Source organism: Chelonoidis abingdonii, chromosome 2 (assembly GCF_003597395.2).
Source record: "Chelonoidis abingdonii isolate Lonesome George chromosome 2, CheloAbing_2.0, whole genome shotgun sequence".
Taxonomy (NCBI): Eukaryota; Metazoa; Chordata; order Testudines; family Testudinidae; genus Chelonoidis; species Chelonoidis abingdonii.
Genome location: NC_133770.1, coordinates 225358704 through 225383907, shown reverse-complemented (window position 1 = coordinate 225383907; position 25204 = coordinate 225358704). Strand labels below are relative to the sequence as shown.

At 43.0% G+C, this 25204-nt stretch overlaps 1 protein-coding gene across 3 annotated transcripts in view; it reads right to left on the bottom strand.

The window, feature by feature from the left end:
• The window catches only part of SPIDR (scaffold protein involved in DNA repair), a 373383-nt gene extending 350083 nt beyond the window's left edge, over window positions 1-23300 (bottom strand). Inside the window, exons 1-3 of one of the 3 annotated variants that reach the window (XR_012655349.1) lie at window positions 23066-23300; window positions 3644-3799; window positions 2346-2424 (exon numbers count right to left, since the gene is read on the bottom strand). Coding sequence is in view for 2 of the 3 variants with exons in the window: in XM_075063011.1 (XP_074919112.1) it covers window positions 2346-2424; window positions 3644-3799; window positions 23066-23080 (250 nt within the window). In the remaining variant the exon portion in view is untranslated. The remainder of the gene's footprint in view (window positions 1-2345; window positions 2425-3643; window positions 3800-23065) is intronic. The other 2 variants (XM_075063011.1, XM_032800081.2) reach the window with 2 other exon arrangements.
• Window positions 23301-25204: the final 1904 nt, after the last annotated feature.

Here is a 25204-nt window from a genome sequence, read left to right as displayed (position 1 = left end):
ATTTAAAATTAAACTTGCATTCTTTTTGAGCTGAAATAAATCGTAAGTCCTGTCCGTCCCCCCCACCCCCAATATCAGGTGCAACTATCTGAGTGTTCACACTTAATACTAAAATATTACAGCATTTACCACTTACACTTTTCAAATATAAAGCATTATCCATCTTCATTACAACTCTTTGAGGCCAGTATTAATATCTCCATTTACAGAAAGAGAATGGGGGGCAGAGGGGTCACTTGACTTGGCCAAGGCCACAGAGCAAGTCAATAGAAGAACCAGGACTAGAAATCTCGACACAGTCCCCAGTTCATTCCTCTAGATCACTGTCACCCCCAGACTCCACCTCTCCAGAGACACTTTAAATATTTAAAACCTGAAAGTAAAATCAGTTCCTAGATTTATTTATTTTTTAGGTATGTCTGGTAATTTACACACAAAAACTAACAAATGTGCCACCATTATCATAACAACAAAAGTTAAGATGCATAATTGTAGAGCCTCTCTCTGTCACAGCAAAGTTAGAAAAGGCAATTAAGCTGTTCAAGAGTAATTAAAAACTGTTCATTCACAGATAACTGGTGAAAACAACATGTTTTTAGAGATAAAGTAAAGACAACAGATAGATATTCCAAAATACCTTTTACCCATTATTATTAATGCATATAAAGGAGGAGGATTACAGGTTAGTAGCACAATGAATTTCAGTTTACAGAGCAGGCAGGCACAAGCTAATGAGATCTCTTATTTCCTTCCACTTTGAAGTTTGACTTTTCATTCTGAAAAATCCAGTTGTTTGGTATCAGTACTGGAGGGAAAAAACAAAATCAGCTTCCCCCACTCCCAACACAGATTCCATTCAAAAATCTGGAAAAGCATAATTTTGAACTCCAAGGACAGCATGTAGAAGAGATGTCCATTATCTTATTTATTTTTAAACTCATGGAACCCAAGAGAGGCAGCAGAGCCTCCGGGGAAAATGGAGAGACAAAGACTGGAGGCAGGGGGTAGAAGTGAGACACCTGAAAAGAGCCTGCAAAACCTGTGGTGGGTTTCAAACTCCTTTGAGGAAAAGTGGAAAGAGTCTGCAGTAGTGCACCTCTAAGGAAGAGAGGACTTTGACTGACAATGGAGGCTAGGAGGTAGAGAAGCTAGGAAGACCAATATGAGTGATTTTGACTGAAGTGTTTAAAAACAGTTTTTAAGAGCAGACTCTGACATACTAACAAGTGGCAAGGGCCTGTCAGATCTCACAAGTGAGACTACCAAGAAACACCTTCCAGGGGTGCTCCAGGAAGGGATGTTAGCGATTCCACTGGTAACGCTTTACCCAAAGTAAGTTAGTTCCCAGAAAGGTGATCAGCAGTACAATGCTGCTGGGGTATTACCTTCTGAGCACTGAAGCCACAACCACTATACCAGTGCACTTTGTACATGAATGGAGTGCTATCATTGGCCAACTGATCAAACTGATCTCATGGAATTAAAATTTAAGTTCTTCCTGAAGTTTCACCTAGATATAGCATTATTTTTCATTTTTTAATTCTAAGAGTTCATAGTAACACTAATATGTTTTACCAGAGGTAGTTGCATTTCATCAATAGCTGATTACATTCCCATGTCTACAAAGCATCTGGGGCTTTTTTGGAATAAGGTGTATTGCCATATTTTATATATATGCATGCAAATTAGAACTTCTTTTACATTGTATCTAAGCTGTCTTTGAACAGTAAAAATCAAATTACCCCTTCAAAATTTACTGTTATGGCTGCATCCATTTTTGCAATTCCTATCACGATAGTAGTTGCTCCATGCTGCTATCCTGGGTGTCCTTACACAAAGAGAAAGTGCTATGAAAGCAGCAGTGCTGCTGCTATCAATCCAGCTGATAGGCTCCATTTTCTTTTCCTCCCAGCTCCACCTTTCCTCTCCTTATTTCTCTCTCTCCAAGTGGAGTTCACAACTGCCTCACCTTCCATCTATACACTTTAAAAGTTTTTTGTTTTGTGGTTTTTTTTTAAACTGTGGGAGTAAAAAAAAATTTTAAAATACTGTCCCTGGCAGGATAGGACTGTACAACAAATTCAGCATTAGTAGAGCTCCTTCTGCACACGCAGAAGCAGTGGCCGCCTCCCTTCTCAGGATCTCTATCTGGAGATCAGGGAAGAGGGAGACCAGGAATGCAGGTGCAAGTCAGCTAGGATCAGTTCTATTTCTTCCAGAGGTCACCCTCTGTATGCACAGACTATGTCAGCAGCTGATGTCACGGGTAAGCACTGAGAAAATGCATGTGGACAATGCAAACTGATAGTCGCTTTTACAATGTTACTGTGAAATAGTGATAGTACCTAGCGTTCCTTCAGCAGAGGTAAGCAGTGGCCCAAGATGCTTATCAGCTCTAGACTTCTTTTCAGAAGATTCTGACGTCTACATGACAAAAAATATAAATATATTTATTACACACACACTCCCCCCAAATGATTAAAGGAACAGGGTAATAGTCACTGTAACAATGCGGTACCTATAGCTTAGAACTATTCTATTATTTATTCACATTAATGTGGCAGTTTACTTTCAAGTCAGTGAGCTTTATTTTCTATTAAAATCATTATATATATTAAGCAGTCTTACTGATTCTGAGTAATTCCCTCATACTCTTCCTAAGTAACAACAACTTCAGAACTTCATAATCTCTGCTCTGGGTCAGGAAAATGTCCACTCTCCCTGCCCAAAGCACTGACATAACATTTTGCCGGGAGAGGCGGGTAGAGATAGGCAACAATTTCACCCTAATTCCAAAGTGGGAGAGCAGGCTGAAGGATGGAAAATATGATACTTAACATATTCAAAGGGGCAGGGAAAGAAGCATGCAGCTGTACTGACTCTGCTCTTACAAAAATCTCACAAACCAAGCACCAATGGGCCTGGCCAGTACTTGGATAGGAGATTCCAGGGGAAAAAACAAGTGCACAAAGATGCAGAGTTGGCTATTCAGTAGATAGCATTCCTTCAATCTCAGCCAGAATTGAACAAACATCCCAGTGAGGTATCAGAGGTAAAAGTACAGCAAATGCCATTTTGAATGAGACATAAAACTGAAATATCAACTGAAATCTGCCGTGAACTGTTGAGTGTGGCTGTGAACTTTTAAACAGCTGCTGTATTTCATCCCAGGAACGGATGGAATTATTTTTTGATACTATAAATATAGTTTGGAGATGGTTGAGCTCTTTCCAGATGATAGGTACTGACCAGGATAAGTGTACGATACCATCACGTGCAGAGAGAATTACACTTTGGAATGAAAACTAACTCTTGTGCAGTCTTGTTTTCCAGTTCTGCTTAACTTGTCAACTCAACAATATGCTGTTGACACAACTTGTGTGTGGTGTTCCAAGAGAAGGAGAACAACTGACAATATAGGCAAATATGGGGAGAAGAGATGGAACACATGAATATTTCAACCGATGGAAATTTTGGGAGAGGACTACAAGCACATTAAAGCCTCAAGGATTTGTTGTACGTTTGCTATAAACAGTAAGTTTGTTCTTTTTGAAATTGTGAATAAAAAGCTAAATTAGGGGGAAAGCCTTATGATCATCAGCTTGCATCTCCAGCCTACACCACAGGTAAACCAGGATTTTACCTCAAGCATGGAAGTGCTCTGAAATCCATCACCACATTTAAGCCATGCACTGGAAATGGAAGTAGCCGCCACTGCTGTCCCAGCATTTGCTTTTCTCAACCCTGGAGGTATCTCATCTGGAAAAGATGTACATTCAGCATCCCAAGCTCGTTTCCTCTACAAAGAAAATTGTAAACCCATTAAACTATTTATTGTTCATATTTATTTTTATTTTAAATACAATAAAGTCTAGTTAATCTAGATCACCACTTTGGTTTGAATACTTACCAAAGAATTGTAATTTCTGCTTTTCAATAAATTGGAGAGGGTTCAGAAAAGAACCAGGAGAAAGATTAAAGGAGTAGAAAATATGCTTTAAGTGTGATAGACTCAAGGAGCTCAATCTGTTTAGCTTAACAAAGAAAAGGTTAAGGGGTAACTCGATCAGTCTGTAAGTAACTACATGAACAAACATTTGATAATGGGCTTCTCAGTCTATCAGACAAAAGTATATCAAGATCCAATGGATAGAATTTGAAGCTAGACAAATTCAGACTGAAATAAGACAGTAAGGGTAATTAAACATTGGAACAATTTACCAAAAGCCATGGTGGATTCTCCACCACTGGCCATTTGACTTTTTAATTAAAAAAAGAAAAAAGAAAAGAGAGCGCATGATATGCTCTAGTTCAAAAGGAACTATATTGGAGAAGATCTGTGGCCTGCATTATACAGATCAGGCTAGATTTTCACAATGGTCCTTTCTGGCCTTGGAATCTATTAATCTCTGAGATGGGAAAGTGAAGTCCCTGAACACTTGCAATCATTATAGATCCAAAAACACATATCAAGAATAAGAGATTTAACCACAATGTCTCAAGGAAATTTCATCACCAGTAACTACATTATACTCTGTCAGTCTAAACACTACCTGTCATTTCTGTTTAAAATAAGCAGAAAATGCTAAGGGCAATGCATTTAATGACTAAGTAATTTCCTCCACTACAGGAACTGAGTGAAATTCTGTATTATGCAGGACAGATTATATTATCAGTGATGCCTTCCACCTTTAAAAATAATGGTTAATCTACATAAACATTTCTCAGACTGTCATACACATACCACTGGTAGCACATGGACCACAATCAATTGACGTTATGAAGGTTGTATGCCCATTACTGTTCAATGTTAGATATGGTACAGCAGGTATTAGAGTTTGAGGACTGCTGATATAAGTAGCATATATTGGCACATCCAATGTCTTTAGAATTTCACAGCAGTTTACAAGTTATACTTATATTTAAATTATTCATATTCCTATGAATCATTAAGAATTACTCAGATTATCTCTGATTGGTACATGTGTTGCCAGTCAGGAGCCTACTGTAGAGTTAAACGCAGATATAAAACATTCTTTATTTCAAAACTACAGGAAAAAGGTTATAAATCCTACAGCAGGGGTTCCCAAACTTGGTTCACAGCTTGTTCAGGGTAAGCCCCTGGCGGGCTGTGAGACACTTTGTTTACCAGAGCGTCCGCAGGTACGGCCACCTCGCAGCTCCCGGTGGCCGTAGTTCGCTATTCCTGGCGAATGGGAGCTATGGGAAGCGGTGGCCCGGCCCGCACCGCTTCCCGCTGCTCCTATTGACCGGGAACGGCGAACTGTGACTACTGGGAGTTGCGAGCGTTCCTACCTGCAGATGCTCAGATAAAGCGTTTCACAGCCCGCTAGGGGCTTATCCTGAACAAGCTGAGAACCAAGTTTGGGAACCCTTGTCCTACAGTATATACCAGGGTGGTCAAACTGTGGCTCGCAAGCCACATGTAGCTCTTTTGCCATTAAAGTGCAGCTCATGGCGACCCCCTGCCCCACCCCTCCATTCTCCATTTATCAGACTGGGGGATGGGGGGTGGAAGCTCGGGACGTCTGCCTTGCAGCGGGGTAGTGCAGTAGGGGCTTCTGCCCAGCAGGGCGCACCTTGGCAGGGCTCAGGGCTTCAACAGGAGTCGGGCTGAAGCCCCAACCCCCAGCTCCCAACAGATAAGCCCTAGCTCTCAAACGTCTGAAGATTGTCATATGTGGCTCGGAGGGACAGTAAGTTTGGCCACCCCTAGTATATAGTATACCAGAAAGGTCATTAGAAGTATATATGCAGCCTTTGACGTATATTTATCTAGCTAGTTCTCCTGGCGTCCATAATCATGTATCTAAATGCCTTCCAAAATTCTGAAGTGAACAGAATACATCTCTCTCTCTCTTCCCTACAGCCAACAGGGCTTGGATTTATTTATTTATTTTGGTAATTGCTGTTTTGTGGAAAGATTACATGAACCAAGTGGGCTTTGCAATTTTTCCTGATGGCAGCAAAGCTCATGATCATCCTGACACTTTCTAGGAGTGAGTTCCAGATTTGCTACCCACAAGGTTCTCTCCTGAAGTTGCTATTTACACAGAAAGGAAGCTGTCACAGAAGATTATCATCATTTAAGTGAAAATGTACCCACGGGTAATTCTATGGAAGGTTTTGAAGATGTGAAGCAAAACTTTCCATTGTATCCCGATTCTAAACAGGGAGCCATCACAGAGTGCAGAGCACTAAAGCTTACAGACTGAGAAAACACATGGACCACTCTGTTCTAAGCCAGAAACTCGCATCAAGATGACTTGAATCTTTCATCTCAGAGCTCAGTCAATCATGATATGCTCCTGCTCCTCCCTCTCCAGGTCCTCACATCTGAAATCCCACAGCGATCAATCCTCCTGCTCAGTATCTTTATGGAGCCAGCAGGAATGGCACAGGGTCTAAGCCTTCAACTCACACTTAGGACTACCCACATTAGTAAGGATAACTTTAGGCCCATAAAATGCTACACTGTTTACTTTGGGCCTGCTTTCATCAACTTAAAAGGCAAAACTCTCATTTACTTCAAGGACAGAAGGACAAGACCCTTTATCACTTCACCACCTTGTGGAAGGGAAAAAGGGTCCTCCACGCTTACATCACAGCCCTGTTGATTCTCTTCATTTTACACGTCCAAACCTCAATATGCATTGATTCTTTCATCCAAGAACTGGACAGCCAGTCACTATCACTGTTTTAATCAGATAGAGTAGCTGCTTTTGAGTAACAAAAGCCACTTTCATTTGTTTCCTGGAACACCTAGCTCAAGATGAGAGACCAGTAACTAAAACCACATAGCAATGCTGAGAACCACCAGTAGCCTGATCTGAGGATTTCACTTTTAATGTAACTAGAAAGCAACATGGCACTTCAGGCACAACACTATGGACTCCTCTAAACACAAAAGTTGTACCAGTTTATCTTAAATCATTTTAGTAAAACTGGTGCAGCTTTGTTTGCGGATTGTCTTATGTTGATTTAAAAACTAGTTATATTGGTTTAGTTTGTGCCATTACCTAGAACAGATATCACCACTCATAAGCCATGCCAAATGCAAATCTTATGCAACATCACAATATTGGTGTTGGCCAGTAAATAGCAAGAAATCATATCTTTGTAACAATATTTTTTAAAAGATAAAGTAATTTTTATATTTTTTCATTACCAAATAGAAATTCTCATCTTCAGCAACAGAAATTTTAGATTAACTGCATTTTGATTTCCCATGTGCAGTTAGACTGACTGCACTAGTGAATCTTACAAATGCATCCTCAGCTGTGTGAACCTTGGTATAAAGGAGCCAGGTACCAGCAGTTCCCAGCATTTTACCATAATGGTGAAAAACAGAATCAGCTCCTGCACCCCTGTCTACACCAAGGCTTCCACAAGTGAAAATGTTTGTAAGATTTCCTAATGTAGACATGGTTTAAGAGGGATGCAGTTCTGCTTTTCTCAGTCTTACGCTCCTTAGAATAAGTCTATCTAATTGTTACTTTCAATGTTAAAAACAATCTTTTACAGTTAACAAGAAAGATTAGTTATTTTCACAACCCTTTAAACATGTATATGAATATATTGGTACAAAGTATTATTGGGGAAAAAAGTTTGATTTTTGTAGTCCTGATGGCTTCTGGTAATGAGAGATAAAAAGGTAATCATGGGAAATCAAAATGCAGTTAATCTAAAATTTCTGTTGCTGAAGAGGAAAATTTCAGTTTTTTAATTAAATTCTGTCTCTATGCCATCCTCTCAGCAGGAACTTTGCAATTTACTCAAGAGTTTACAATCGTTTTTCTGATGCCAGATTAAAAACAAAAGCCACAAAAGGTTTTGTAAAACAGCATTCTTAATCCATTTTTATAATTGAATTTAATGTGCTTTTTATAAAACTAGAGAAAGAGGTATACTGCTTGCTATGAAATTTCTTGGTCACATTGTCCTTGAATTTCTAATTAAGTATCCTGGGACACAGAACCCCTATGCTTTCATCTGATATGTAGCACAGGGGGGAGAAAATAAAAATACAATGGAGTAGGGAAGCTGTAAGCGCAGAAGAACAGGTGGTTGGTACTTCATGACTGAGTAGGGAGCAGCATGCTAGAATGAGACTATGGGTATGGGTATGGCTACGGCTACATTTGCAGCTGTACAGCGCTGGGAGTTACAGCTGTCTTTGTACAGCTTGTAGGGAAAGCGCTGCAGTGTGACCACACTGACAGGTACCAGCACTGCAGTGTGGCCACATTTGCAGCATTTGCAGCACTTTTGGGAGTGGTTGAACAGGCATTCTGGGATACCTCTGAATACGTCTGGAGGCCAATTACAGCGCTTTTAGTGCCCACACTAGGGCGAAGCAGTGCTGCACCACCAGCGCTGCAATTGTTATACCCCAGGCAGAGCAGGAGTACAGCCAGCGCTGCAGCCAGGGAGATGCAGTGCTGTATGTGCCTTGCAAGTGTGGACAGTAAGTTGCAGCACGGTAAACCCACCACCAGCGCTGCAACTCTCCAGTGTAGCCAAGCCCTATGTAGTGTAACTGCTACTTTATAAAGCATACTCTCCTCTCCCCAGAGAGGCAGTTAAGGTGTATGCAGGGGCCACGTCTGCACTAGGAAGAAGAGATGTGTTTTAAAACATAAAATAGAGAAGGCAAGTTGTAGTTTTCACATGCCAGTTGAGAGAAATCTTAGGGTGCGTCTACACTCCAATAAAAGATCAGAGACACAGCCATAGCTGTCCTGGGTCAGCTGATTCGAGCTGGGGCTGCAGGGCCATAAAACTGCAGTGCAGACATTTGGGTCCAGGACCAGGCTCTGAGACCTCTTGCAGGGTCTCAAGAGTCCAGGCCCAAATCTCTACACTGCAATTTTATAGCCCTGCAGCCTGAGACCCCTCGAGTCCAAGTCAGCTGACCCAGGCCAGCCATGGGTCCTTTATTGCGGTGTAGTAATACTGCCCTTTGTAGTAGGGCTGACCCTCAACAGCTATCGTAGATTAAGATTCATATTGCCCTGTCTACACTAGGGTCTTAACACGTCTTTCTATAAATTAGTACAACAACTTGTAACTGTTTTAGCTTTGCAGCCCCTGAAACGATCACTAAAGTAAAGAGATTAGCTCCTACGCCCTCAGAACTCTGCCCAAGGTGTGTGTGTGTGTGTATATTATATATATATATAAGAAAGGCTACAGAACTGGGAAATTTTAATGGTTTTGTTTCTCTCTTCCCTACCCCAGTCTGATTCATATTTTAAGACAGGTGAAAACAAATGAGAATTAAAATAATAGTTTAAGAGTCCAGTTTCTCCCTGTTTTCACCTTATTCTAAATATTTGTAACAAAGTTAATCCTGAGGACATATTGCTCCCAAAAGAAATACAGTAGCAACAGTGAATTCTCTTATTCTTTAGTCATAAAATTGCTATAAAATTAGTTATTTTCTCTCTGGCACGAAAATTCGACACATCTTGAGTAATCTGTGAATGTTATGCATAAAGAAACAGAACATCTGGCATGAAAAGTTGCTGAATCAGGCTCAAGAGAGCTAAATTAAAAAGACTCATAATGTGTTCCTCAGAAAATCAAATTTTATTACAGCTCAAAAAATTATGTTAAAAAAATTAGTACTATGAACAGAACTTCTGAAGACAAAAGTTGGCCTCTGAATACATATATTAAAAAAAAAAAATAGAGGAAGTACTTATGTTTGATGGCTGTCTTTGATGGAAAATATTTGCTGCCTTTCATTCAGAAAGGCGTTCCATTCTGTCTCTGGGATTGTTCCTTCTATTGGAGTCAAAGGTCGTATTGACATTTATTTAAGTGGAATCATATTCGGTTCCCTTGTGTAACCGATTCAGAAGCTAATCTTGCAGCCATCATTCCTAAGATCATTTCCAGTGAGGTAAATGGTCAGCCAGCCTATAAGAGCAAGAACTGAAAATTCAACAAGTACATAATGATTAAACTACTGCGAAGTTAGACTGTAATCAGGATCAAGCATGAGGCAGAATGGTTCAATAACCCTTAATATAGAACTCCAGTGCTGCTAGTGTCAAAAACAAGAACCCAATTCTGCAAACTTTTACTTGTGCCAAGTAAATTGTTAGCAAACAATCCCGCTGAAGTTAGCTCCATAAGGTTTACTCAGGCCTTGTCTACACTACCAAGTTTTGTCACAAAAACTGCCTTTTGGTGACAAAACAGCAAGAGGGACACGCTACAATGGGACTTTTGTCACAAAAAACACCTAGTTTTGGTGACAAAAAACTCCCACCCCTACGAGAGACTTTTGTCTTTTCCCCTCCCTTTATTAGCAATAAAGAGCCAGTGTAGACACTGCCAGATTGTTTTGTTGACAGAACTGGCTTATGCCAGTATCTCACAATGCCTGCCTTGATTGCTCTGCTCAGTGTTTTGATCTCTGCTACCCTGCAGGCATGCACCCCTCCCCTTTCAAAGCTCCGGGAAGTGTGTGTGCGTTTGAACTAACAAAGTGCAACTAATTGGAATACTCCTGTTCTGTGCTGCACTAGGAACACAGCAGCAGGCAGAATGCTGCTGCTGCAGGGGGAGGGGGACAGACTGCTGTGCTGCTTTGCCATTCCTCAGAATGGAGAGCTCACAGAGCTACTCATGATCCTGCTCTCAGCAGCTGAGGGGGCTGTGGGAGAACTCAGAGAGAAGCCCAAGATTTTTTTTTTAATGTTTTTTTATTGGGTTTCTGGGAAGAGGGCGGGCAGAAGCCAACCCAATGCTAAAGGATCCCCCCCTCCCCCCCCCCAAGCCTGAGGGGAGGATCTACAGGACCTCAGAACTCTATTGATTTCGGGGGACAACTAATAAAAGAACAGGGATGGGAGTGCAATCAAAGGGTCATTAGAAGGGAGGGGGACACCGAGCAGAGAACCCTGGACAGCGCCCACTGCTCATCGAAGGCGTCAAGGGAGCCAATGGACGCCGCCCAGAGGAACTCCGCCCAGATACGTGAACAGACTAAGGATCCGAAACAAGCCCCACCGTCACCGGAGTCTCCATCGGCCAACCTCCTCTCCCTGGTTGCGTAGATGGCCATTTTAGCCAGGGCGAGGAGGAGGTCAAGATGCGCAGCGATCAGCTCTTCCTTCCCACAACACTGCACTGTGGGGTACATACTCATGGTAGAATGCTCACCCTGTCGATGATGGTGTCCACAATGTGGACATGATCTATGGACAGAGGGAACAAGTGTGACCACCCTTTGGCGATTTTTGTTTTGTAGACTTTTGGGTGTTGACATAAGTTTTGTTGACAAAACTTTGTAGTGTAGACAAGCCCTCATAGAGAGACTAATTCTCCCACCTATATTCACTCTAAATAGTACTTAACTCTGAACTGTCCCACTAAAAAAAGTAAGGGAATGACATTTTCAGTTCTAGTTACCATAGACTGACCTTGACTATGAATAGAAACAATCAGTCACAGAAGAAAGGATGACAAAGTCAACAAAATGCGTGGTCACAGTTTCAAAGGAGTTTAGTACATTGGGTGCTAAGCTCTGTTGAAAACATTATCCCCAGCTATGAGTGTTGAGCACTTGAAAGTCTGCCTCTGAGCTCTTTCAAAAATGCAGCCATCAGGGCCTGATCTTGCAACTCATTATTCTGTTATCAGCTGTGACAGCAAGAGTTATCAAAGGGACTACTCATGAAGAGTAGCAATCAGATCCTGAGAGCCACATTTTTGAAAGAGTGCAGAAGCAGACTTTCAAGTGCTTAGCACCCATAGTTTGGGACTGGATATTAAGCTTTACTGAAAGCCTATGTGCTGAACTCTATTGAAACTGTGCCTCGTTGTTTTGGTGTCTGATTGATAGTTAAGCGCTTTTGAAAATTCTAGCTGCAGTTTCGCATGCTGAGCTTTCCTGACATAAGTTATGGCCTACAAAAAGTGTTCCAAGACTGCAGCCAGGCAAGGCTAGCCTCTCACTTCTCTAGAAAGGATAGCATGCAGCTTCCTGTGGCTATTCAAATAAATACTAGTGAGCTAAGGGTATGGCTACACTTGCAGATGTACAGCGCTGTGAGTTAAACCCACCTTTGCACAGCTGAATAGGGAAAGCACTGCAATCTGTCCACACTGACAGCTGCCAGCACACTGTCATGGCCGCATTTGCAGCTGCATTGGGAGCGGTGCATTATGGGCAGCTATCCCAGCATTCAAGTGGCTGCAATGTGCTTTTCAAATGTGGGTGGGGGTGGAGTGTGACAGGGAGCGTGGGGGGAGAGAAAGCGGGTTTTTGGAGTGCTGAGAGTGTGTGTCAGCACACTGTCTTGTAAGATCAGACCCCACTTCCTCCCTCACCTCTCTCTCACTCAGTGAAAGCAAACAGCTGCTGTTTCTTTTTTTCTCATGGACCAGACTTGCTGCAATGGACCCCAACCACCACCACCCTGTCTCTCTCATCAAGCAAACATTAGCTGTCAGTACTCCAAACAGAGGTGCCCCCCCCCGCCTCTCACTCATTCAAAGCAAATAGAACAGAAGTACTTGTGGCACCTTAGAGACTAACAAATTTATTTCAGCATAAGCTTTCATTGGCTACAGCTCATTCTTCGGCTCTATAGAATGGAACACACAGACAGAAGATAAATAGTAGCTGTGTTTGATTTTTTGATAAGCAGCCCCCAAAAGGGAGCTTTGAAAAGGCACTTCCTCCTCCAGAGTTCACAACAAAACAAGAGAGGATGCTTCAGTTAAAAGGATTATGGGGAGTTTCTGGAAGTCAAACAGTGCTTAATAATGTTACTCCCCGTTTACACTGGAGCAGCAGCATCTCAGCCAATACACAACAGCTGTTACTCCTCTTGAGGTGGAGTACCAGCAGCGCTGTAGCCGCAGAGACACAGCTCTGTATGTGCCTTGCCAGTGTGGATGGGGAGTGATGTACAGCACTCTGGGAGGCTTTATTACACTGTAACTCGCAAGTGTAGCCAAGGCCTAAGTCACTGCACAACCAAGAGGGAATACCGTCAAATTTCAATTTAGCCAATTTTTTTTTTAAAGTTAGAAATAATGATAAGTACTATACTTGCTCCTGCCCCCACCTGAGTCCCTGTTCTACCAGTTTGTGGTTTTACAATCACATTTTTCTTAAAAATACTTCTCCTGCCATGTTGCTACATGAAAGGGGGCGAGGGAACCCAAACTTTTCAATTCTCAACAGTTCCTATCCGCATTTGTACAGTGGCCAACATAAGGCCCCAATCCTGATCAAGATCTATGGGCACCGGGCTGGCAATTTCTCAGGGAAAACTAGTTTAGCATAGAGCACTGTAGATACTGTCTTAAACATGGTTTAAACCAGGAAACTGGGGAAAATAATTGCATCAGTGTCCAAAATGTTCAGTATGCATAGAATACATTTTTTCAAACTTTGAATACATCCATTCAAGACTGAAAAACGGAGTCAGTTTATCCACCACATGAAAGTTGGCTTCTGCTACAGAATGCTGCATGGCCAAATGGACTGGACAGGTAATCTGCACCTCTGCATGCTTCTGATTGCTTAATACTTCAAGCCTACAAAGCTGTATTATTGTCATTTTTATATATTCAAATTTTTCTCATTTGTTTATAGAATAATGAAAACTGAAATGAGTCACGACATGTATAACTGACATGAAAAAATACTCAACCAAAACGTATACCAACATCCTGATGTTCGGTATTATAATTACATATATTAGTTTTATGCCTACTGGGTTTTACTTTTTCTTTGTACAACCCTAAATTAATCTAGAAGTCTTATGTAGCTAGTTTGAATGTTTAATTAAAACTAAGCGTAATGTGGTGTGCATTAAACAAACAATTTTTAAAATAGAAAATGCTGTAAACTTGTACCAATTAGTTTTCTCATGATTTTACCTAGAAAACTCACCTCTGGTAAATGCCATGCCAGAGCTGGCATGGTAATGACACTTAATATACTGCAACTGCTGTCAAATGCACTAAGTAAACTAACCAGAGGCAAAAAGCAAAAGATAACTGTGAGGGGAGGAAAATTTATCTTAGGTGTTGTTTGTAACACTAGTAAGTTTAAATATATATCAGAGAAGTGTGATTTAAAGTTGTTTGTGTCACTTTAAAGTTTGTACCAGAATGAACAAGCTCATAGGGGGAGTGAAACATAGATTAATGGGGTCTTTCAATTTTTACCAGGTTCTCCAAAAAACAGAACTAACATCTTGGGAGCCTCAAGATTTAGAATCAATATTTTTGAAGACTATGGTTTTTAAATCCTTTGAAGAGATCCAAATTACATAAGAGAAATTCAGTAGAGACAATTTTATGTTTCCCCAGGTTCATAATCTTATTCTGACCACTGAAACCAAGGACTTCTGCCAAATGTAAATTAGACTCCTCAGATGAAGCCATTTCTCAACACATGCTTACGGCCTGACACTATAAACTCTTACTCATACAGGCAGCCCCAATGAAATCAATGGGTCACTTGCATAGGTAAAGACCAGTTATGCAATCAAGAGTTGGCAGGACTGGGCACTTATACCCTGACTCAGCAGTGTACAATGAAAGGGCAGCCTGCTGCAATTGCAGAGACCCAGTGGAGCTCGCCATGCTTTCAGTAGTCTGCACACTCATTTTACAATGCAGAATTGGGGTTTAAGATTGCAGCACCAAGAATTCTACAATCACATCTTCATGTCTGTAAAGTACCTAGAACAATGAAGCTCTTTAAATGCGAAATATTATTATAAAATACCAGTGCGGCTTGGGATTTCAGGAGAAAAGTGCTCTTATTTCAATAACGAAGTTGTGATGATCATCATCAGATCAGAGAGAGTTAATGCAACCTCTGGACATATAAAAGGGGGAATATCAAGTATAATGCCCTGGTACGAAGCACTGGTAAAAACACTGAGTCCAGTTCTAATATCTATGTTTCAAGAAGGATGTGGGCATACTAAAGACTTCAAAAGAAGGCCACAAAAATTATCCAGGGGCTGTAAAACAAGCCTTATGATGTGAAGTTTAAGGAGCTCAATTTATTCAGTTTATCAAAGGAAAGATGAGAGGTGATTTAATCACTGTGTAGCACAGTACTTACAAGCTGAAAAAACACACCTGAGAGTGGGGAGATTTCAATGTTGCCGACAAGATCCAGTGGCTTGGAGTTGAAGTTAGACAAATTTATTCTTGAAATAAGATGCAATTACCTAGCTGAGAGTAATTAAACATCAGAACAGCTCACCAAGGGAGTGGTTAGCTCACCATCATGCAATCTTTAAGACAGGACTAGCTATCTTTGTAAACGATTGCTTTAATTGAACTCTGGGAGAAATTCTATAGGGTTTATGTGCAGGGAGTCAGGCTGGATGTTCATGGTGGTCTCATCTGGCCTTGTAATTCATGACTACAAGTTCCCTTCCTTCCTGGGCCCTGGGAGAACAGAATTGCCCACTGTGCCTGAGTATGCTCATAAAACTTGCAATTCTTCATTAAGATGACTATAATTAAGGCTACGTTTTAGTCACAAGTATTTTTAGTAAAAGTCATGGACAGGTCACGGTCAATAAACAAAAATTCACGGTCCGTGACCTGTCCATGACTTTTACTAAAAATACCCCTGACTAAAATGGGGGGGGGGAGATTTGGAGGGGCACCACAGGTGCTGGGGAGAGGGGCATAGGTGCTTGGGGGGAGGTGCTGTGGGTGCTGGGGAGGGGGCATGGTGCTCAGGGGGAGAAGGGCAAGTCACAGCTGGAGGGTGGGGGGCGCAGCAGGTGCTGGGCCAGGCTCCCTACCCAGCTCCTGGGAAGCAGCAACTGCAGCTTCCTAGCTCCAGTTGCTGCTTCCACTGTGCCCCAAGCCCCAGTTCTGCAGCTCCAATTAGATCTAAGAGAGCTGAGAGAGGGGACCCCCCCTCAAAGTAAGCACCACCCCATACCCCAAGCCTTGACCCTCCCACACCCAAACGCCTGCTGCTGGGGGGCAAAGGGGCCCGAGACTGCCCCAGCAGGAGACAGTGCACCTGGCCCGGGGGCTGCCTGAGCTGCTCAGGCGGCTCCTGGGCCAGCAGCACAGGGCTGCTGCAGTGACAAATACAGAGCCTTAACTAATCAAATCTCATCCTTCATCTGGTCACCTGCAGGGGGCATAAAGGATTTTTTTCACCCAATGCACAATTGTCCAGATGTAAATAGGTTGCTTTGTTTGTCTTCATCTCCTCCTGGCCCTCCCCCCCTTCTCTGAAGCATGAGAGATTGTCCACAGCTGGAGAGAGGACACCACAAGTGGTGGACCAGTACTCTGAAGTTGTACAGAGAGTAGTCAGCAGTTAATTCACACCCATGAGTAACGTCGTTATACCAGCGTAAGTTTACAGTGTAGACCTGGTCTAACCAAAGTATTTGGTCTTAATATTGAGAAATATGGGGAAAATGTAATGGCTTGAGATACACAGGAGCTCAGACTAGATGATTTAACAGTCTTTGCTGGCTTTAAACCCTATGAAACTATGGGTTTGAAACAATTACAGTTTTAGATTGTACATAGGATATCCAGGCCACTGTTTTATAAACAAATTTAATTAAATTATCTTAAATGTTAAGTGCCTAAATCTTTTCTCTCCCTCTCCCCCCACCCTTAACCAGGAATAGTTCTATTCAGATAGAAGTCCTTCCCAAATTCATAGCGGCAATGTCTGTATTAAGGCCCAAATACTTTATAAAATCCAGATACAATCCACCAGTACTTGTAAGTTCTGAAGCCCTTTTCTGCAGTAAGCAGCAGCAGCCATAAGCTAAGAAGCAGAGTCACATCCTCACATTCCATCTAAATTGCATCAAAACAATGTAATATCCATCTGTTCAGAAGGCACTCCCATCCTAATAGCACCCACCATCACCAGATAAAGAAACAGATCTTAAGATGGTTAAGGAAAACTTTCTTTGATTGTATTCTGTCTGACAAGAAACGACTTATCAACAGTTGTGATTATGCAGTCTATACTCCTATTGTTTCACCTTTATGATCCCTACTTCTCTATTTTTTATCTGTATGGTCTCTGATTCTTTCATTGTTTCTGTCTGTTGCATAACTAATTTTGCAAGATTTAATTCAACTAAGGTGCAGAGGAATGATGCTTTAAAGAATTGTTTTGTAGTGGGCTAGGATTGGTGAAAAATACAATCTTGTAGTATTTTAGTTTAAAATGATTGGTTAAGGTATAGCTAAGAAAGACAAAAGTTTTAACTATATAAACTTGGATCCAAAAGGAAGTTATTTGAAACCTAACTCCAGGACACAGCCCAAGATCAAAGATGCCAGAGCTCAACACCCTGGCAATCATACTGTGCAGAAGCTGGTGCCCTGGATGATCTAATCTTGACTGGCCACCAAGAAAAGTTTGTCTGCCTTATTGGGAGCGATGAGCATCGTATGCGTAGCGAGCGTATTCTGTTTTGGTGACAGTTAATAGAGATTATGGATATTACCATGTAAGGCTCTTTCACTGCTAAAAGGACCTATAAACCTGCAGAAGATTACACCCTGAGCCCTAGGAACTGGGTAAGGGCAAGTGCCTTTTGCCCTGAGCTCTAGGTACTAGGAAAAGGTAGGGGTGCCTAAATTAATTAACCAGGTTATGCCTTGATCCCATGAAAGGGTAAAGGTAGGGTGCCCTAGAGTGTGCAGGTCACAACTTAAGATCACCAGAATACCTTCAGAGTTAAGAGAGACCTTTGATGTTGGGGGTGGGAAGGGAAGACAGGAGGGAAGCAAAACAAAAACTCTAGTATGGAAGTTAATCTGCACACCTTTATTTTCCCCTGGGTGCCCAAAATACACACACAAGCACACAATATAGTGCATGAGGATAAAAATAGAGTACTAATGGGTTTCTGAAAAGGAATTAACTTACCAAAACTACCAACTATTAATAAAAAAATTGTTTTTCCTCAAACTCAGCTGCAAGGTTCCATCTTAAGCCCTTCCCAGAATAGTCAACATTTTGTTTTCCAGATGAATGAAACTATTGCCCTTGCTCTTGGAACAGCCTCCCTGTTACTGTGTGCCATCCACCCTTCCTTAGATCTTTATTTAAAATCTGTTTCATTCCATCACTGATCAATTATGGTCTGACCTCCTGTTATGGTATAATTCCCCACGCTGAACCTTAGCGTCCAAGAGATGGGGTACCAGCATGAATTCCTCTAAGCTTAATTACCAGCTTAGAACCTGTAGCGCTGCCACCAACCAGGAATTCCAGTGCCTGGTACACTCTGGTCCCCCCCAAAACCTTGCCCGGGGAACCAACCCAGACCCTCTGATCTTAACACAGGGAAAGTAAACCCTTCCCCCACCGTTGCTCTCCCAGCTTCCTCCTGGGTTCCCTGGGAGATCACTGTGATTCAAACCTTGAATCACAAAACAGAGAGAAATTCACCTTCCCCTCCTTCTCTTTCCCCTCCCAGACTCTTCCTGAGAGAGAAAGTAATCTGACACAGAGAGAATAGCCTCTCTTCCCCCTTCCCTCCTTTCTCCCCACCAATTCCCTGTGAATCCAGACCCAGTTCCGGATCTCACACCAGAACAAAAAAAAAAAAAAAATAAGGCTTAAACAAGAAAACTTTAATTAAGAGAGAAAAACAGTAAAAATATCTTTGTAAATTTAAGATGGATGAGTACAGGGTTTTTAGCTATAGCACTGGAATACCCTCCCAGCCCAAGTATACAAGTACAATAAATCCTATCAGTAAATACAAATTTGAACTCCTTCCAGCCAAATGCACATTTGCAAATAAAAGAACACAAACATAGCCTAACCACTTTATCTATCTAGTACTTCTATTTGGAATCTATAGAACCTGTATCAGGGAGATTGGAGAGAAACCTGGTGCACATCGGTCCTGAGCCCCCAGAGTGACCACACCAAACACCCAACAGCACACACGAATTTTCCCTCCCCTCAAGATTTGAAAGTATCCTGTCTCCTGATTGGTCCCCTGGTCAGGTGACAGCCAGGCTTACTGAACTTGTTAACCCTTTACAGTCAAAGGGATATAAAGTACTTCTGTGCTATTAACTTTTCTTATCTGTTTATGACACCTCCTGCATATAGAACTTCTCTGAATTAAATTCCTGTTTGAACAAGAGCATCTCCTTCAGAAAAACATCCAATCTTAATTTAGAAGTTTCTAGTGATGGAGAATCTACTATCTTATGTCTAGTGAGAATTTGCCTAGCTTCAACTTCCAGCCTTTGGATTGTGTTATTCCTTCCTCTGCTAGGTTGAAGAGATCACTAGTAAGGCTATGTTGATGTCACAGAGGTCACAGAATCCATGACTTCCAGAGACCTCCCTGAGATTCTCTGCTTCAGCCCCATGGGCTACAGAACTCTGGAGCTGGCAGCCAGCAGGGCCCTGGCAGGGTTTCAGCAACAGGTGACTCCCCTGCAATGTTTTAGCAACAGGTAACAGACTTCTAAGGTGTCCCTCCTCAGGGTTCCATCAACAGGTGACAGCTGAAGGAGAGTAGGGGGCCACCTTAGGTGAGCAGCTAGGGGTGTCCCTTTTCATCTTTGGGAAATATGATCACCCTGCAGCTCCCAGCTGCCGTGGGCGGAGGGTAAACCGGCCCCACAGCTCCCAGCCACCACGGGGATGGGGGAAACCATGGAACCAAATATCACAGACAGGTCACAGCTTCCATGAATTTTTGTTTCTTGCCCGTGACCGGTCCGTAACTTTTACTAAAAATAACCATGACAAAATCTTAGCCTTAACCATTATTAAATTTCTGTTCCCATGTACCTTCCTAAAGACTGATCAAGTCACCCCTTAACTATCTCTTTATTCAGCAGACTGTAAACAGCATGTTCACTGTAATTTTCCAATTCTTTAATCATTCTCATAGCTCTTCTCCGAGCCCTTTCCACTTTACTGTAGTCAATTACTTCATTTTATCATTCATTTATTGTGAATGTCATGTCATGTCAGCTATAATCATTGTATGCTAAATAGATTTAGACTGTAGAAGTATAAGATTGATTAGTAGTTAGATACCTAATACACTTATCATGTCTAAGTAAGTAGAGCTGAAACGCAAGACCTACAGGCTGAGGCCTGTAAGATTTTGGCTTAGCAATACTAGGCCATAGGCTTAAGAAATGCTTGACAGAAGTAAGCAACCAAAGAATGACCCTATGCCACAAAATTATGGGAACAGATGTACTAATGGGTGGTATTTCAAAAAATTAGCCACAAGATTTATTTTAGATCACAAAATGCCCTAGAGGCACATTTTTTCTAACATGTGCCTTAGCAGCAGGATACCGGTTGTCTGTCATTGCTAATAGGTATAAAAGGAACTATACACAACCTATGAAAAATAGCATACCTCAATATTCTTGGAGAACAGAATACAAATAAGGAAAAAGAAGGTGGACACCTTCATGCACATACATCTACTGTTCGGTGTAGTTAGAATCACAAGATAAAAAAGGGCTTCCAAACTGGGTAAAATGAGTTCCCTGTGGGCAAAAAAAACTAGCAGGAACCATCCCTCTACTGATCAATTGGCAAGGCAGTCATCAGACCTTAAGAATATCACTAAGGATAACTATATTTGTAACTTAATAGGATTTCTATACGCTTGGGTAATCATAACCTTATCGTAACTTTAATAAAATTAATAAAACAGATTAGATCTGGTACTTATAAATGTATGTGTGGTCACTAGAGGCTCTAAATCTGAAGGAGGTAGCAGAGGTGACTTTCACTCTGTTGAGCTTGATACTGTAGCCACCAGAGTTGAACCTATGATGGTGTAATATAGCATTACTAAATTCACTTTAAATAAAATTTAAGGGTATATTACCAATCTCCTACTTTGTTGACACCAGAACTGGACACAACATCCAAACAGAAATCACACCAATGCCAATACAGAGAAAATACACTCTTTCTAGGACTATTCAATATTATTCTATTAATACATCCAAGAATTGCATTAGCCCTCCTGGCCACAACCAGAGAGAGGCTGGAAACGTGAAGAACTATATTAAAATTTCAGAAGAGACACCTATAGCTGGGGAGTTCTTTTGCATGGTTTCAGCTTCTTGATGAATGATATTCTGTCCTGTAAGAATTAAACTTTTATTGGCATCCATAGGAAAAAAAGAAAAGAAAAGAAAATCCAATCGGGTGGTTAGTGAGCACTGCAGTTTTCTAGACCTAAACTTGGGAACAGTCAGCTTCCACACAAAGGGCTAGCGAAATGTTACAAGACTTATTTACCATGATGGGGAAAAGCATTAACCTGGACTCCTATGTGGGGGAGGGGTGGTGACTGTCTGCTATTTGGAAGTGATCATTAAGTACCTCTGAAAGGAACGTATAGTACAGCGGTTCTCAAACTGTGGGTCACAACCCAGAACTGGGTCACAATCACATTTTAATGGAGTCACCAGGCCTGACTTAGACTTGCTGGGGTTCGGGGCTGAAGCCTCACATTACAGGCACCTGGCTGGGACTGCAGCCCTTAGGCTTTGGCTTTGACCCCTTCCCCACCCAGGGCAGTAGGGCTTGAGCTTTGGCTCCCCCACCCAGGGCAGTAGGAATTAGCTAGACTCTGGGCTGGTCTACACTAGGGGGGAAAATCGATCTTAGATACGCAACTTCAGCTACGTGAATAACGTAGCTGAAGTCGAATATCTAAGATCGGATTACTCACCCGTCCTCACCGCGCGGGATCAATGTCCGCGGCTCCCCCTATCGATTCCGCAACTCCGTTGGGGTTGGTGGAGTTCCGGAATCGATATAAGCGCACTCGGGGATCGACTGTAACCCACCGATAGGGCGGGTAGTGTAGACGTAGCCTCTGGCTTCAGTCCCCCCTCCTGTGGTCTTGTAGTAATTTTTGTTGTCAGAAGGGGGTCATGGTGCAATGAAGTTTGAGAGCCCTTGATATAGCAGAACCATCATGTTCAGGCAAAATGCTGTTACACTTTGGTTATGCCAGGGGTTCATAAAATGGGGTCACGAGGTATTACATGGGGGAGGGGATCATGAGCTGTCACCCTTCACTCCAAACCCCACTTTCCCTCCAGCATTTATAATGGTGTTAAAGTCTTTTTAATTTATAAAAGGGGAGTCGCACTCAGAGACTTGTTATGTGAAAGGGGTCATCAGTAAAGAAGTTTTGAGAGCCACTGAGCTATCCCAATGACATTAGTAGCAAATTCGGATAGCTGGTCAGTTGGTTTCCAATTCTGCAAACACTTCTGCATGTGCTTAACTTTAGGCCCAGACACTATCTGAAGATGAAGTTAAAGTTAAGCATGTGCACATCTGCACAAGTAAGGTGTCTGTCAGTGATAAGGCGATGCTCAGAATGGCTCCAAGCTCTCTTGTAAAACCATCCTACAAGTTATCAGAGGTTAAACTGTAAGAATGGGCACTGCAAATGCCAAAGAGATGCCCACAACAGCCAGGGTTCTTCACTTTTGCCCACCATCCCTCTCTAAAGACAAATATGCTGCAGTCCCCACAGCAGCTAACACAGTAATAGCCAGCTCTTGCCTACTGCATTTCTTCTGTAGATCTCAAAGTGCTTTATAAAGGACATCAGCATCTTTAGCCCCATGTTACAAATGAGGAAACTGACAGGAGCACATGCCCTGTAAGAAGTTCAAATAGCAAACAATGCTTTCTCTTCTCTGCCTCTGGCGGGGGTCCACACTGAGCTGCCCATGCAATTTAGCTCCCCCTGTATCTTTAATATTTGTATTTCACCAGCCCTTTACATCCTGTGCACCAAGGCACCCTCATGTACCTAGGGGCCCTCCTATACATCAAACCAATAACGGTACCGAACGAGGCCCACTGTGCTAGGTGCTGTACAAACGGAAGCTGACATAGCCCTGGCGCTAGATCACTGCGGGACTGACTCCAGTCCTCCCCCGCCCTCCCTCAGGGCCCCGGCACGGAGACCCCGCGCCCGCCCCGTACAGCTCGCGCTCTCACGCCGGCCGTTAGTACCTTCCTACCGGGCATATCTCCCCCGGCTCCTTACGCTGCAACAGCCGCTCCCTTGTCACGTGACAGGGAAGCCCCGGAAGGGGGCGCGGGGAGCCCGAACTCCAGTCCCTGGGCTGAAGGCGGGGCCTGCGCCCTTCCTACCACGCCCCCTGCTTTCCAGTTTGGCGCCGCGACACAGCGGCTTCTGATTGGATAGCAGTGCCGGGATGCGCGTGACGTAATAGAGGAGGCACTCGTTCCTTTTCCGTTTGGCAGTCCGCTGCGGACACCGAGCACCGGAGAGCGGTCATGCCTTTTATCGCCTTACCGAGTGTGCGCATGCGCAGTTTGTGTGCGGTTGGTGGTGTAGGGGACGGGGTCTGCGCGCCCTGCCCAGGCGGGCCGCTGGCTGGAGCTTCAGTTGCCTGCAGTGGGAAGCGGTTGGGAGCTTGTGGACCCGAAGGAGCGCGCTCCTCCGTCAAGGGAAGCTCGGGGGCGCCAGCCCTCCCCGTGCTCTGCGGGCGGGCACAGCTCTCGGGGAGGGGCGCGGGGGTGGCTGCGCGGGGCGGCCCAGAGCCTGCACCAGCGGCGCTGTGGCAGAGGCAAAGGACACCCCAGCGAGGAGGGTGGCGGCACATCGCTCAGGGACCGTGCCCGTACCGCCCCCTACAGGCCCTTGCGCTGCGGGAGCGGGTAGAGCACCCTGCTCTGGGGCAGGGCCGGCTGGCCGCAGGTTTTCGGGCAGGGTTAAATAACCTGTTGGGCACCGGGATTGCAGCTCATGCCTAACCCGCGGCCACGCGCCGTCAGAGCGGCTGGGGTGGTGAGCTTGACAGCAGTCACAGGAGTCGGCTTGACTGAGTTTTATGGGAGATCTGTTTTCAAAACCAGGTTTTTGCAAAAGGAAGTGAGTCTGTGATCGTGAGGGAATGTACCTGTATTTTTGTACAAGGAATCTCTTGGGAGGGATCATTTAAAAGCTCAGAATTTGCAGCTCAATAGAATCATAGGTTATTAGGGTTGGACGGGACCTCAGGAGATCATCTCCTCCAAGCCCCTGCTCAAAGCACAGCAACCTGCATATAATGGTGTTATAGGTGAAGCTATAAACATAGGCTGAGATCATGATAAAAATATGTTTTTCAGAAATAAATGGAGAGTGGCCAGATCAGTTCCTCAGAAACTAAGGGCACACTGATGGCTACTACCTAGTCAGTGGCTCTTCTTTCCCAGGAAAGGAGGCAGTGGCAAAAAAATATACATCTTAATAAAGAAACAGCATGGCTTCAGCACAGACTCCCTGGCACCTTGCTCCCATTTGGCATTGCTTCTCAGAGAACTATAAAAATAAGGGATAGACTCCCCAAGAAACTCCTCTCTCAATCCACTCTGAAACCTATACCTGAAGGGACAAAGGAAACAACCATTGGACTGGGAGAGGGGTCCTGACCTAAGAAGACTGCTGAAAGCATGCAATGAGAAAACTTCGTTAACATAGTTAAGTTAGGCACCTGTTATGTTTTATCTTTATTTGTCTTTTAACCATTTGTGGTTTTATGCCTCACTACTTGTATTTAGCAACAAAGAGTCTTGGGACACTTTATAGACTAACAGGTGTATTGGAGCATAAGCTTTCATGGATGAATACCCACTTCATTTGTCAAGGTGGGTATTCACCCACGAAAGCGTATGCTCCAATACGTCTGTTAGTCTATAAGGTGCCACAGGACTCTGTTGCTTTTCACAGATCCAGACTAACATGACTACCCCTCTGATACTTGTATTTACTTAATCTGAATCTTTGTAGTTAGTAAACTTATTTTATCTAATCCAGTGTGTTTAAATTGAAGTGTCTGGGAAACTCCACGTGAGGTGGCAAGTTGTATGCATAGTCTTCCTTTTAAAGAACTGACAGACCTTATATAACTTGTATTGTCCAGGAGAGGCCTAGGCACTACAGTAGCTGCTCATTAGTCTGGCTTGTACCCTGGTATGTCACAGTTTTATTGAACTTTGATCAGGTTTGTTGCCATCCATTTCCTAGTGCAGAAGTGTCTATGTAACATGACACCAACCATTGTTTTAAGAACTAATGCATTGACAGTAGAAAGGTCATGCAGAACGAATGCTCTGTCTCTTTGGAGTGATCCCACTTTAGGT